At 46.4% G+C, this 14,654-nt stretch overlaps 1 protein-coding gene across 2 annotated transcripts; it reads left to right on the plus strand.

Moving 5' to 3' along the window:
* Positions 1 to 2,558: 2,558 nt before the first annotated feature.
* Il10 (interleukin 10) lies at positions 2,559 to 7,216 on the plus strand. 2 transcript variants are annotated; one of them, XM_052201191.1, is made up of 5 exons: positions 2,559 to 2,811; positions 3,744 to 3,803; positions 4,113 to 4,265; positions 5,283 to 5,348; positions 6,412 to 7,216. In XM_052201191.1, exons 1-5 carry the CDS (start codon positions 2,647 to 2,649, stop codon positions 6,502 to 6,504), a joined length of 537 nt encoding a protein of 178 aa, XP_052057151.1. In that variant the 5' UTR covers positions 2,559 to 2,646; the 3' UTR covers positions 6,505 to 7,216. The 2 variants fall into 2 exon arrangements, with proteins under 2 accessions (XP_052057151.1, XP_052057152.1); XM_052201192.1 differs by lacking the exons at positions 2,559 to 2,811; positions 3,744 to 3,803 and adding an exon at positions 3,814 to 3,971.
* Positions 7,217 to 14,654: the final 7,438 nt, after the last annotated feature.

Below are 14,654 nucleotides of genomic sequence, written 5' to 3' on the forward strand. Positions count from 1 at the left end.
CACCGCTCCAACAGCACCCAGGCTGACGGTGTGCCCATCTATCCCCAGACTCATGCTCTCACTTCCCCGTCATGGGCACTTCCCTTGTCCTGAAACCCAACTCAAATCTCCTGCCGTGCAACTCTTGACATTTATGTCTCAGATATAGCTGTGGCTTTGGGGCTTTTCCCAGTGAGTGCCAAAGACTTCTCACAGACTTGAGCTCTCTGCATGGTCCTTACTTGGCTAAATATGGACTTGTATAATGGACCACACATAAGGTTCTCGAGGACCATTTAGAGTCTGGAATGTTGAGGAGAGAATGAGCAGCAACTTGAAATCAATGGAGAAAGAATGGGACAACTAGCTGACAAACGACTGAGGGTAACTGGCTCTACATTTCAGAACAAATAAAGAATTCATATCATAATCGTAAGCCCGCTTAGTTGAATATATACTAACAAGAAGTATAAATAGTTTACACACATCTCTCTTCTTTCTGTCATTGTGGGAATGTGGAGTATACACATTCATATAGTAATACATGTCATAGTATATTCATGAAACTATTATATTTATATTAGTATATGCTCAGACACTATTAAAATATTAATATACAAATATGATATTATCATTATATTAATATAAATGATATGCTATAATTAAGCACATGCTAATATATTAATATTTTATGTTAACGTATTAAATGCAAAAGGAGATTATAGACGAAGAAATAATAACAGGAAGATGTAAGAGGTGCTGCCTCTCCTGCTGAGTTCTATTCTCACCTCTCTGCTTCCTGGTATTTCATCTCCTACCCCTGGATCAAGCTCGCAGAACTGTCCAGGGTGAGTCCCAAGGACAGCTGCTACCTTCTATAGGCCAGATCCAGTGCTAGGGGCTCAGACACACAAAGCGAAACACAATACTCAGGGATCTTGTTAGCTGCTCAGAAAGACCAAACCAATGCAGGAAGGCAGCAAGGGGGATGGATCGTGGCTGCCACCATGCCCTCAGTACAGGTCACAGTCAGGAGAGAGGGCAGTGAGGGTCCAGGCTGTCTGGGTCTTGTGCCTCCTCTGGGGTTCAGATCCCTGGTCTACAGCACTGTGTCCACACCTAAAACATCAGCTCAGAGAGGCGGTTGCTTCTGCTGGTGGAAACAGACATCCCAAAAAACCCAGTAGTTAAAAGGAAAGGAGGAAGTGAGAGGGCTGGAGGCTGCTCAGCCCCTTGCTCTGTGTTTGCTGCTGGTAGAACTCAGCCTGGAATTGACCGGAGCAGCAGTTCTTGAGTCAACTCCATTCCAACTTCTAGAAGGTTCTTTTCCCATTGAAGAGTGTTGGGAGGAGAGGCCAGAACCCTTGATCCCAGTCTGCCAGACACCACATCAGATAAGATGAGGTAAGCCCAAGTTCCTGCCCACCAGCTCTGGTATGGTAACCCTCTCCAATGGGGCAGGCTTGGAACCCTGTGCCAACAGAGGTCCTCATCTATACTGGTGCAGGAAGGAGTGCCCTGGGGTGGACCCTCCATGTGGGTCTATTTTTATTTAAGCAAACAGCCCCTGGTCAACAGGACATGTAGCATCACCCACCTTGGGTCACACAGAAAACAGGTACCAGGAGAACAAGTGGTGCCCAGGGTACAGAGTAAAAAGCAGTGGAGGACTCTGGGCGAATGTTCTTCCCACCCAAACTGGGGTAGTAGGAGAAGTCCCTGTTGAGGTGAAGGTCCAGACATAATCAAAGGGCTACCAGAGACTTCCCAGCTATCTGTAGAAGTACTAACATCTCCACCTCCATCCTTCAAGAGCTACATGTTGCACATCTCCAAGCCTGGGGCATTGTAAAATAGGGCCACGGTAAGGTCTTCCTGACAGCACAGAGCAAGCTTCCCAGAAGTCTGACTTCTTGTCCTAACTTCCCATGTGGGGATCCGAGACTCTCAATGAAACACGGGCCAGAGAAGGCCACCAGAACTCTCCTCTGACCATCTGTCCACAGCAAATGTCCCTTCTCAAGGGATGGTCTTGAACATGTGCTGGAAGAATCAAAGAGAGTGAACTCTGGGGATAATCAGTCCTGTGGGGTTTCCTTTGAGTAACTGAGTGCTAAGGTGACTTCCTAGTCAGCAAGAAATATTGGACATTCAACCCAGGTTGAGTGAAGGAAACAATTATTTCTCAATCCTAATGTGTTCTGGAATAGCCCATTTATCCACGTCATTGTGACTAGGAGTGCGTGAATAGAACCCACAGTTGTAGCCCTCTGTGCATAGAACAGCTGTCTGCCTCAGGAAATACAACTTTTAGTATTGAGAAGCTAAAAAGAAAAAAATTAAAAGAGATAGCCCATACTAAAAATAGCTATATTGCAGAAGTTCATTCTTACTAGTCCTTTTATGCTTACAATGCAGAAAAAAGGAAAGAAAAAAAAAAAGAAAGAAAGAAATTAAGCTCAAAAAGTGCATGGTCTAGAAGAGGGAGGAGCCTGAAAGCCTTTGCCAGGAAGTTTGTAAATGGAGAGGCGCCCCCTCCCTCCCCCTCCCCCCCTCAACCTTCAGTATAAAAGGGGGACCCAGGACAGCAGGTCTACACTTTAGGGACTTGCTCTTGCACTACCAAAGCCACAAGGCAGCCTTGCAGAAAACAGAGAGAGCTCCATCATGCCTGGCTCAGCACGGCTGTGTTGCCTGCTCTTACTGGCTGGAGTGGGGATCAGCAGAGGCCAGTACACCCGGGATGAGTATAACTGCACCCACTTCCCTGTCAGCCAGACCCACATGCTCCGGGAGCTGAGAACTGCCTTCAGCCAGGTGAAGACTTTCTTTGTAAGTATGATGCCTGCCTAGCCTGTCTTCCTGGGATCACCTGAAATATGCATTCTGATGAAACTGCAAAAATAGCTATCCTCCTCCTTCTCCTCCTCCTCCTCCTCCTTCTCCTCCTCCTTCTCCTCCTTCTCCTCCTCCTCCTTCTCCTCCTCCTCCTCCTTCTGTTCTTCCTTCTCCTCTGGCTCCCACCTCATGCTGTTCCTCCTCTATCTCCAGCATCTATCCCCTTAAACTTAAATCCAGAGAGTCCTAGGACAAGCCATGAGTTACGAGTTAAACTAAACCCAGGCACACCCGAAAAACTAAGTAGGAAGAGAATGCATTGTCTAGCCCATGCTCAAGAACTTTCTGTTAGGTTTCCAATGAAGCTCCATGTTTTGCTGGCTAGGACAAAAGTCTGTGGTAGGAGGTACATGCTGTCTCCGCTTAGTCTCTAGATCTGGAGGACTGAGGTTTGGGGGTTTGGAGCAGCCCCAGGCATAGAGAGCTTGCATTACAAGAGTATCCCCCTTCCAGAGCTCCTGGAACTGGTACGGAGGTCCAGAGAAGGCAGAGGTCCAGAGAAGGCAGAGAGCCGTGCAAAACAGAGGCTCTCCACAAGGGACTCCAGAAAGGAAGGGTTGCCACAGGTGCCCTTGAAACTTGATATCACTCATCTGAAAGAAGACCAGGACCCAGCCAAACTTCTCCCAGTCTGTTAAATTCAGTGAGAAGTTTTTAAAAAGCAACTGGATCCCAAGAGGAAGGACTTTGATTTAACTCTGGGCTCTAACACCATCAAATCCTGTTCTTAGAACTCTCCTTTCCAGAGTTGCCAGGGCTACACTGATTACAAATTCTAAACTCTACAAATGGAAAGGTAGTCAAACGACAAGCATGTCGGGTATTCTTCCCCAGCCCTTGTATTCACGTTCATTATGTTCTTCCAGCAATCGAGGGACCAGCTGGACAACATACTGTTGAACGAGTCCTTAATGCAGGACTTTAAGGTAAGAGTCCCGCGGGTGCTGAGGAGCGATCAAGTGATCAGGAAGGGGAGGCACTGCTTGTGACAGGGAGAACTGGGTCGGATGCCTGTGGCTTTCAAAAAGAGAAGTAAGAAGACCTTAACTCAGCATATTGCCAGCAGTCGAGGGTTATGAAGAGCTCATTCTGTGGTAAAGGGAGAAAATGTAACTGGGAAGGGGAGGGGGGATGTTGGAGCGGAGGGTCCCTAGGAACGCGGCAGTCAATCAAGGTTAGTGGCAACAGGTTGTCATTCCAGTAAGTCACACCCAGCCTTTGATCCCTGCCTCTAGGGTTACTTGGGTTGCCAAGCCTTATCGGAAATGATCCAGTTTTACCTGGTGAAAGTAATGCCCCAGGCAGAGAAACAGGACCCAGAAATCAAGGAGCATTTGAATTCCCTGGGAGAGAAGCTGAAGACCCTCAGGATGCAGCTGCGCCGCTGTGTGAGTAGCAGACCAATTCTTCCCCACCCCTGCCCCCGCCCCCGGAGCCATCCAACAAATACTGTCTCCTACAGCCCAGCCAGGCCATAGGTACCTAGAGACACACATAGACTAGACAGGAGACTAGGTAAATCTAGAGAGACGGCCTCCCGGAGTCAGGTCTCTACCTCATCTGTCTCCGAGTGAGAGTGGGAGTGGCTCTGAGGCGCTCACACGTGAAGATTTGCGCATAGCCTTCCTGTTATTTGTGAGTCACTGTGAGTTATTAGCTACTCCCCTCTCTCTTCGTGGGAAGGCTAGGGCTTCTTCAGTCCTGGCTCCCTCATCTCTGGGCTGCCAGCTGAGGCTCCCGGGCACAGGAAAACATTCGCCTCTTCATCTCATCTTTTGGAAAGCAAATTCAGTGGCACACCGCTGGGCTGATAGGACTCTGGTATTTCAGAAGGACCAGAAGACTACTGCCCCTAAGCCAGCGTCTATGACTAATACACCCAGGGCATCTGTGTCTCTGACTGAAGCGATGCCATCCTTTGCTGCTGTTGTTTTTCTTTCTTCTCTCACTGATACGAGGAAATGAATTGAAATCTACTTGTGCAACGGTTCTGGCCCAACGATTTGGCCCCGGTAGCCGGGACTTTCTCTCCACTCTCAGACACCTAGAAATAGTTCGTGGTTGGTTGAGATTGGAAATAGACAAGAAGAATCACTAAAAACAGAACAAATGTTTTGGGGCTCTGAGAGACAAAACCCAAGACCTGAGTTCACACCCACACTTAGCAAGCCACCTTAGTGATTGCAAAGACATACACTGCATCTTCCGAGACTATTCTCCTCAGGCCCTCAGAAACAGATAAGGACCGAACATGGCTCAGGTCTCCCTGGGAGCCGAGAACATGGGCATTGAATAAGAGCAAGGGTGACTCCTTCCTCATGTGACAACATCTTTTCCCCCTGAGTGCCGTGGATACAGGATTCAAGCAACGCGCTATCTCTCTTTTTTTTTCTTTCCTTCTTCAGCATCGATTTCTCCCCTGTGAAAATAAGAGCAAGGCGGTGGAGCAGGTGAAGAATGATTTTAATAAGGTAAGCCTGGGGTGGTGGCAAAGAGGGTGTGCGTGCGGAACGTGACCTCTGTCCACTCACCAAAGCGCAGGAGGAGGGTGGGAGCTATTCTGCACCTGGAGTGTGGGAACCCAGCAAATGGTGTGACCTCCTCTGCCAGTTAGAAAGCCACCGCCTCGGTTACATTTGTTTTCTGCAAAGCGTCTCTGGCAGTTTCTAAATGACTGCTCTGCTTTTGCAGACTTCTGGCTTAGACTGACCAGACAGCCTATGAGCACAGGGTACACTAGGTGCTGGGGAGAGTGACATAGGAAACAAAAAGTACAGGAAGTACCTTGTTGGGAAACAGGCTGAACCCACAAGTACAGAAAGCAGACATGAATTAATGCACACGGGTACATCAGCCTGGATGCCCCACCCCCACCTCAAATCAGAATGAGCAGGAAGCAGAATTCTTGTTCGTCCCGGGGCACTTTCCACCTGGCAAACAAAATGAGGTTTCACACTTCCAACTGCCTGTGAACCTATTCAACCCTAGTTCCCAGAAGCCATGTGGCCTACATCATCATCTTTGTGGGCTAGGCAGAGACATCTGGCAGGGCTCCAACATCAGTGGGCATGAATTCCATGACAGCAGGCCAGAGCAGCAGGGCAAGGACTGCCTACACGCTCAGAGCATTAAAAAAAAAAAAAAAAAAAAAAAAAAAAAAAAAAAAAAAAACTTCCTTGCTGTCTCTATCACCATCCTGCGCGCAAACTGCTTCCTCTAGTATCTTTGCATAACATTCTGCATAAGCGTTATGTGAGCACTAGCCTCAAAAAAAAAATAGTTGAAAAGGCGCCACTCTGAAGACAGTGCTTTGAGAACTGAATGTGTCCCATGCTGCCTCCTGGCAGTGTTTTACGTCAGGGAAAGGTACAGGGGAAGGCACAGCCTTTTCCCAAAGCAGATAGACAAATCTTTGGGTCCTTCAGCTCCCAACACAAGAAAGCAGAGATCCTTCTACACTCAGGGTGCTTCCCAGTGCAGGGAATCCCTCAGCCCTCCAATGGGTCCTAACCAGGTGCTTCTCTCCCCACGCAGCTCCAAGATAAAGGTGTCTACAAGGCCATGAATGAGTTTGACATCTTCATCAACTGCATAGAAGCATACATAACCATCAAAATGAAAAACTGAAGCACCCAGAGTGCGTGTTGAGTCTACTGGACTCCAGGACGCAGATAGAGCTCTCTAAATTTATCCAGGGATCTCAGCTAGCGGAAGCAACTCCTTGGAAAACCTCGTTTGTACCTCTCTCCAAAATATTTATTACCTCTGATACCTCAGTTCCCATTCTATTTATTCCCTGAGCTTCTCTGTGAACTATTTAGAAAGAAACCTAATATTATAATTTTGCAATATTTATTGTTTTTAACCTGTGTTTAAGCTGTTTCCATTGGGAACACTTTATAGTATTTGACTGTTTAAAGGGAAATGATATTATCTAATGGGAGGGGATGTTCCTTGGGAAGCTACTGAAGTTTCCTTTCTAAGGCTGGCCACTGCAGAGCTGCGAGCTGATTACCACTGGTGTCGTCTCAGTCTCACTCATCCCTGAGTTCAGGGCTCCTGAGAGAGTTATGAAGATTCTCACGGATCTTGGGATGAGAAACCAGGGAGCCCCTTTGATGATTATCCTTGAAACAGCTCAGAGGGTTCCCCTGCCATCACTCCCCAACCACATCATTCTTGAAAGCTGTGGCCAGTTTGTTATTTATAACCACCTAAAATTAGTTCTAATAGAACTCATTTTTGACTAGAAGCAATTCAATTCCTCTGGGAATGGTGTACTGTTGTCTGCTTTTGTAGCAGATTCTAATTTTTGAATAAACGGATCTTACTCAAATCACATTGTGTTGTCTATTGTGTTCTGTCTAATTTAAAAGAAAAAAAAATCCCTTAAAATTCCAGAGGGCAGACTCGGTGAATGAATCTTAGACTCCACAGAAAGAATGCCAGCGACTTCTCCAGGAAGGGGTGGAGCTCAGATCAGATCAGAGGAAAGTCTCGCTTGGCTTTCAAAGCATCAGCATAAACTATTGAGATCTTCAAGTTCAGACCTCAGAGTTGTGTCCTGAAGCCTTAAAAGGCATTCTACCTTCCAGAGCTAGGAAAGGTGACTCCAAGTTACCTTCGGAGGGAAGCGGGAAGTATCAAAGCTGAAACTCTGAGGTGAAAGATTGGGGTTAAGAATGGGAGCTAAGGGCAGGGGGTGGGGTGGAGGTGGCTCAGTGGTTAGAGTTCACACCGGCACCAGTGATACCAGAGTTCATATCCTTGGAATCCAACCAACATACAACCAACACTAGTCAAGAGATGGCTAATGTGTTGGTGATTTCTTCAAACTCCAGAGGTCCTGGGATCAACTTAAATATGGGGGGGGGGGGGTTCTGGGGATTAACACAAAGTCATCACTAGTTCCTTGAACTGGGAAATAGGCTAGTTACTGCTGGCAATCACAATTAAAAAACTCCTGCTAAGCCTGCCTCTTGCAGTGCTGGTGACCAAACCCTTTCACGTGCTACGCAAACATCTGCTGCTGAACTAAATATCCAGCCCTTGGACACTTTGAGATAAGGCCTCACTAAAAGTCAGTATGGCCTTGAACTCACCTCTTCCTGCCTCAGCTGTTCAAGTACTGGGATTCTTCTTCAGACTGAGGTCAGAGGCAACAGAGTTGAGCCAAAAGAGTTGTCTATTGGTAAACTGACCGGCTCAATAGGTTCCCAAAGGATTCAACCACTTTTCCTGCCCACCCCCTGAACCATCAGATAGATGTCAGACTGACTTCTGTCTGGGGTAGGGGGCGTGGCTGGGGAAGCCCTACTAAATGTCTCGTGACTTCGAGGATAAGGGGAAATAATGAGCTGAGTAACCCTGACACCACACACACACACACACACACACACACACACACGTGCTGGCCAGGCAGCCCAGGGACAGGGTGGGTGGGAGCTGACAAGCTGTGGTCATTTTTTCAGTAAGACCTGACGCACTCCGGTTAAAGTAACCATCGGAAGGAAGTGGGAAGCATCAAAGTTGAAACTCTGAGATGAAAGGTTGGGGTTAAGAATGAGAGCTAAGGGCAGGGGATGGGGGGGGGGGTGAGGGGAATGGCTGGGTGGCTAGAATGCTGGCTGGCACCAGTGAGACAGGAGTTCATATCCTTGGAATCCAAGCAAATGCCAGTGTGCATGGTGGCCTGAGAAGGCACAGACTGGGGACCCCAAGAGCAGGGTGGCTAGCTGTGAAGTTCCAAACCCTGGATAAGCAGCTGAGGTGTCTGTTTAATGTATCAAAGCAGAACTGGCCTCCAGGTTCTCCCAGCATCCCTCAGTCCCTATCTGTTACAGGGTATGGCTGGCAGGCAAACCCTGCCCTCTAGCCTGAACTCTCCAGCCCAGGGACTGGGCTGCTCCTCCCCCAGAGGCTCTTCTCTACATAATCCAGACACTTTGGTTACCCGCCTTTGGCCATTTTGGAGAGCTCCAGATTTGAGTCTTCCTCAGTGAGAAGATGGAGGAGGAACTGAGGGTGATTCCTCACAGCAGTGTCAGGTCTGCACGTGGACATGTGCAACCTTTCATGTATATACCCATACCCATACAAAGAGTGCATGCACACATCCGTGAAGAAGAGGAGGAGAAGAAAAGAAGGAGGAGAAAGAAGAAAAAGAGGAGAAGGGAGAACAACAACAAGAAGAGGAAGAGGATGAAGAAGAAGAAGAAGAAGAAGAAGAAGAAGAAGAAGAAGAAGAAGAAGAAGAAGAAGAAGAAGAAGAAGAAGAACAACAACAACAACAACAACAACAGCAGCAGCAACAACAGCAACAACAATGTGGGCTAGCAGAAGAGGAGGAGGCAGGTGACAAAAGTTCTCAGCCTGATCTAGAGAAGTCCTAAGCCCCTATCCAGAAAGATTCCAGCAGCGAGGGCTCAGTGGCTGCCCACACTTGCTAACTAGTCAGAGGTGGTCTCTCATTCGAGAGATAGCATAGTGGAGAGCCCTGGGCTTGTATTTTGATGCTAATTCCACTCCTAGGAGGGGCTGCAGATGAGAAGTTGCCTTGTGAACCTTCTCCCCACCATAAAAGCTTGAGCCAATGATTGGGCCGGAGGGAGGAGGAGGAGCTGAGAGTTTGGGGGAGGAGAAAAGGATGGCACCAGGAATGGGGAGGAGCTACGGGGGGACGGGGGGGGGGGGGGGGGGGGGAGATCATTGGAGAAGCTGGAGAGAAGCTCGTGGCCGGGAGAAACTGCAAGTTATATGGGATAATATAGATGGGAATAGAGTAGTATAGTGGGAGATCTGCCAGGCTAATCTGCAAGATTAGGCTTATAGCTTGTATTGTTACTGATTGAGTTGAGATTTCTTTTACTGGGTAATTGGGTTGGAAAAGTATGGCAACCAGACCAGGCATTTGAAATGGTAGAAACAGGTCTAGAACAGCCGTTTCACTGATCTCCGCAGATACTTTGACTGGAACTTCTTCCGGGTGTGTCAGCTCCACACTATTACTTTATCAGGCACACTCTATGCTTCTAGGCTTGCTATTTCCTGTAGACTCAGAAGTGCGAGCTTTGTCACTATTAGGTTTGCTGTGCTCCAGTTCAGTAATTCAGCGTTCTGCAGATCCCGTCAGAAAATCATGTCTTTTTATTAACTCTCAACCTTGTGTTGATCATAAATTAATCTTTAAAATTACCTAGGCTCTGTTTGCTAGTTGAACTGTGTATCTCTGAGCCTTTATACCTAATATTTACATTAATAATAATGTAGATATTAATTAAAGCCATTTGCTGACTACTTCACTATACACTACATATATATTAACTTGTTATCATTTAACATTATGATGTACTATTAAATAAATATCTCAAACTTTTTTAAGAGATTTATTTATTTTATGTATGTGAGTCACATACACACCAGACACACCAGAAGAGGGGCATCAGATCCCATTACAGATGGTTGTAAGTTACCATGTGGTTGCTGGGAATTGAACTCAGGACCTCTGGAAGAGCAGTCCCACTAAGCCATCTCTTCAGCCCTATCTCAAACTTTTTTGAGACAGAGTTTCACTGTATATCCCTAACTAGCTTGTAACTCACTGTGAAGACTAGGTGGCCTCTAACTCACAGAGATCCGCCTGCCTCTGCCTCCCAAGTGTGGGATTAAAGGTGTTTGCCATCACATCTAACCAACATCTCAATTTCCTACACATGAAAATGAGATTCAGTTAAAGCACCCAATTAGGTCACCCAATTACTAATTGCAGAGTTCATGATCTTAATGATTATATCAAACCCTTATATATCATTTTCACACCTAAATTACTGAAAATTTCTCTTTTTCCCCCGTATTGTTCTGCCTCTTCAAAAGATATGGATATTTGCCAACTGGTAGTGTAAACCTATCGTGCTAGAACTGAGAAGCTGAAAGACAGAGATTAAGAATATAAGGTCAGCCTGGACCACACTGCTAGACCTGCCTCAAAAACAATCATAAAATACTATACACTCACTCCAGGAGTTCAAGGCCAGCCTCTGAACCCTGTATCAAAGTAATAATATACATTTTAATATTATGTGTCTCCATTCCTATTTGTCTCAGAATATTTTTATTTCTCTTCTAATTACTCTTTGACTATCTGGTTCTTCAGGAGAACTGTTCACATGCCTAATGCAGCCCATCACACATCTCTTTGTAAATGGTTGTGGCTCCTTCAAGAGTGTCTGCAGCACAAGATATACAGCTTGCCAGGAGCCACTGATCCTGAAGAGAACTAAGAGGAAGGTAGGTAGGTAGGTACAGCATGATTTCTGGCCAAATCCAGGAACTCTCACACCACAGGTCCTACCACATTCTACCTTTTAGAAGGGGTTAAAGTACAGGCCACATACAAGTGAGGGGCAGTTGGGCTTCACCTTTTGAAAGAAGAAATCAAAGGATCTGTGTACCTATTTGTCTTAGTTAGGGTTTTACTGCTGTGGACAGACACCATGACCAAGGCAACTCTTATAAGGAAAACATTTCATTGGGGCTGTCTTACAGGTTCAGAGTTTCAGTCCATTATCATCAACGTGGGAACATGGCAGCATCCAGGCAGCCATGTTGCTGGAGGAGCTGAGAGTTCTACATCTTCATCTGAAGGCTGCTAGTGGAAGACTAGCTTCTAAGCAGCTAGGATGAGGGTCTTCAAGCCCACACCCACAGTAACACACCTATTCCAACAAGGCCACATTTCCTAATAGTGCCACTCCCTGGGTCAAGCGTATTCAAACCATGACACTATTTTAACACTTTTACACTCTTTAAGCTTTAAGCTCTGTGCTCTCTGCTAGTGGACGTAGGGAAGAGCTGGCTGAGAACACTCTGCAAGGCTGGGCCATCAACATAGGCATTGTCATTCTTAGACCCCTCTCTTGTAGACTTAGCCCACCATATTTACTTCTCTTAGCCTCCATTTCTCCTTTGGAAAATTGACAAAAACTTTGGCCTAGATGCTAGGAATTGAATGTTTGTGTCCCTCTTCTCCCTACCCCAACCAAAGTCATACTGACTCCCAAAGCAATGGCATTTGAAGATAGGGCCTTTGGGAGAAGACCAAAGTTAGATGGGACAAGGACAGAGCCTTCATGGTGGACTTAGCACTAAGGAGAGACCCTGAAGAGTTAAATATATTTCCCTATCATCTTTTGGGAACACTCAAAAGAAAAGGGTTTACGGGCGCACAATGAGATAGGAGCTCTGTTGAGGCGAGAGCAGAGGCCTCAGGAGGAGCTCTGTTGAGGCGAGAGCAGAGGCCTCAGGATGCTGGTACCGTGCATGTCTCGGCGGCCTCCAGAACTGTAAGAAGATAAGTTCTTGCAGGGTAAGCCAGGCTGCCTGCAGCACCTTCTGAGTACAGGTTGGACTCTCACCAACACGCGAAGGCTGGTGTGAAGGAAGGCATCACATGTGTGAAAATATGTAGGTGTTTTGAAGAGGGGCGTTACAATTGAGGCTTGGACAAGGGTTTGGAACGTGAGTTAAGCCTTTCCTCTCTAAGACCAGCTATCTCATCTCCCCAGCTGTACCAGGTCTAGGAGATAGTGAGAATCTGTATTCATCTGTGGTGCTGGCTACTGAGTCGCAGAGGGTGGGCACCAGTGAGAGGAGTTCCTGGAATCTAAATAACAAAGTGATGGCTTTGCATAGATCCTGGCAGAAATTGGGTAGAGGAAAAGCCAACAGGACCCTCCCCCATTCTAGGAGTAAGGTGTCAGTGCCAGGTGAGAAGGAAGACATGGGCAGGCACTGGCTTGGTGGCAGAAGCCGTCCATTCTTTGTCATGTCTCTCCTTCAAACGTACTTTTGCATATAATTGTGTTAATATTTAGGGAAAGTATAAATGGAAACTGAGTCATGAGAACACAAAACTAGATTTTAAAATGAGTGATGACCCTTGGCCTTCTTCTGTGAGCTACAGGCCCTCCTCCAGAATGAAACAGTTGACTCTACTCTCTAAGGGCACAATAGGTCCCATGGGCATATATATATACATATGTCTCATTATTCATTGTTCCTTTCCCAGTGATAATAACACATGTGGTGACTCTGGAGACTTAGCCCTGTCTGGAACCAGAATGCCTCAATACTAGAACACAGAACTAGGTCTGAATTAGTGTTTTCCTCAAGCCTGGCTCCAGCTCAGGCTCCGACTGGAGCATCTGAGCACCTCACGTAGCCAAGCCCCTCCCTTCCCACTCAGTCCTCCTCCGGGACCCATTCCTGCATTCTCACTGGCCGTCTTCCAGAGAGCTTCCAGTCATCTGTGGATCATCGGTAGCTCCCCTCTCCCAGCAGTACTGGGCAACCACACGGGCGGGCAGAAATTTCCAGAAGCTTCCTTGGCCCACAACTGGGGAAGATATGAGGGGAGACAGGGGGGATCGGGGGAACCTGAGGATGAGCAGGACAGGGAAAAGAGCGCAGCTTACCTCTTACCCCACAGCACAGCTTCTCTGATCTGAAGGCCGCAGCTCTGAGCCCTCACTGCCACTTACCCACTAGTGGCATGAGATACCTACTGCAGTATTCTCCTAATGCAGACACAAATCATTGTTGTTGTTTTTTTAAGGTGGTGTTTTAAGAAGTAAATGTATGGGAGGATGTAAAGCTCCTGGCATAGAGCAAGTACTTAATAAAATGAAATAGTAGAAACAAACGTATCAGCGTGGCAGTGGTGGTCCATACCTTTAATCCCAGCATTCAGTAGGCAGAAGCAGGTAGATCTGTCTCTCTGAGTTCAAGACCAGCCTAGTCTACAGGACTAGTTCCAGGACAGCCAGGGCTACACAGAGAAACCCTGTCTTGAAATTATATATATATATATATATATATATATAATTTCATTATATATAATTATAAAATTGTGTGTATATATATATATATATATATATATATATATATATATACACACACACAAAATTATTTGTACATTTGGGAAAATGGGTGTGGGGAATCCTGTGGAAAGATGGCTACTGACATCCTGAAAAAAAAAAAACAGCTGGGCACATCTTATATTTGTGCCAAAAATTAGACCTCTGCCTTCCTACCCATCATTCATGGGCAAAAAGCAAAACAGGCTCATCTTAGCACCTGGAACAGAAAAGAAGAAACTGAATTTTTGAGTCTCTGCTTTCAGCTTCCTGAAATGGTCTTGGCTTGATGAAGGAAAAGAACCGTGTGTGAATTGCAGCTGGACAGGGTCATAAATCCAGGGAACTGCTTAACATATGTGCCTAATTGTTACTAAGAGCAATAAAAGTCACCAGGAAATTAAAGGCAGGTTAGTCTAACCACGCGTTTATCTTGTCTCAGCACTGGGCTTTGGATGAATGTCCCAGCTCCATCCCTGCTGCTAGCCCTCTGAAATACTAGAACTCAGCCACAACTACAGTTTTCCCTTTCCCCTCTAGGAGATTATTGCAAAGTCACAGAGTCATGGCATGACACCATCCACAGCTTGTCCAGTACACCTCGAAGAATCTCATGCCTGGTTACAATTTTTCTGGGTTACTTAAGGAAAGAAGTCACTTCCTGCAATACAGCCCTACCTAGTCCCCTCCAGCAAGGCGGAATTAGCAACTCTGGCAGGCACTCAGCATTAACGGCTAAGCTAATCAATTGTCATAATAATCTCTACCTTCATATCTACCACTCATGAAACCCAAACCAGAAGAGAGGCAGGCTAGCCTTGCCCTAACATTTCCTTCAAGTCAAAATTGTTGTTCTTTTAGAAC

The sequence above is a fragment of the Apodemus sylvaticus genome, chromosome 12, assembly GCF_947179515.1.
Source record: "Apodemus sylvaticus chromosome 12, mApoSyl1.1, whole genome shotgun sequence".
Taxonomy (NCBI): Eukaryota; Metazoa; Chordata; class Mammalia; order Rodentia; family Muridae; genus Apodemus; species Apodemus sylvaticus.

What these genes read in the sequence shown, in the direction of transcription:
- Il10 (XM_052201191.1), top strand. Translation starts at nt 2,647, where the DNA reads ATGCCTGGCTCAGCACGGCTGTGTTGCCTGCTCTTACTGGCTGGAGTG. An exon ending in GCCAGGTGAAGACTTTCTTT is followed by an intron (nt 2,812 to 3,743) that starts GTAAGTATGATG and finishes ATGTTCTTCCAG; the next exon opens with CAATCGAGGGACCAGCTGGA. An exon ending in CCTTAATGCAGGACTTTAAG is followed by an intron (nt 3,804 to 4,112) that starts GTAAGAGTCCCG and finishes CCCTGCCTCTAG; the next exon opens with GGTTACTTGGGTTGCCAAGC.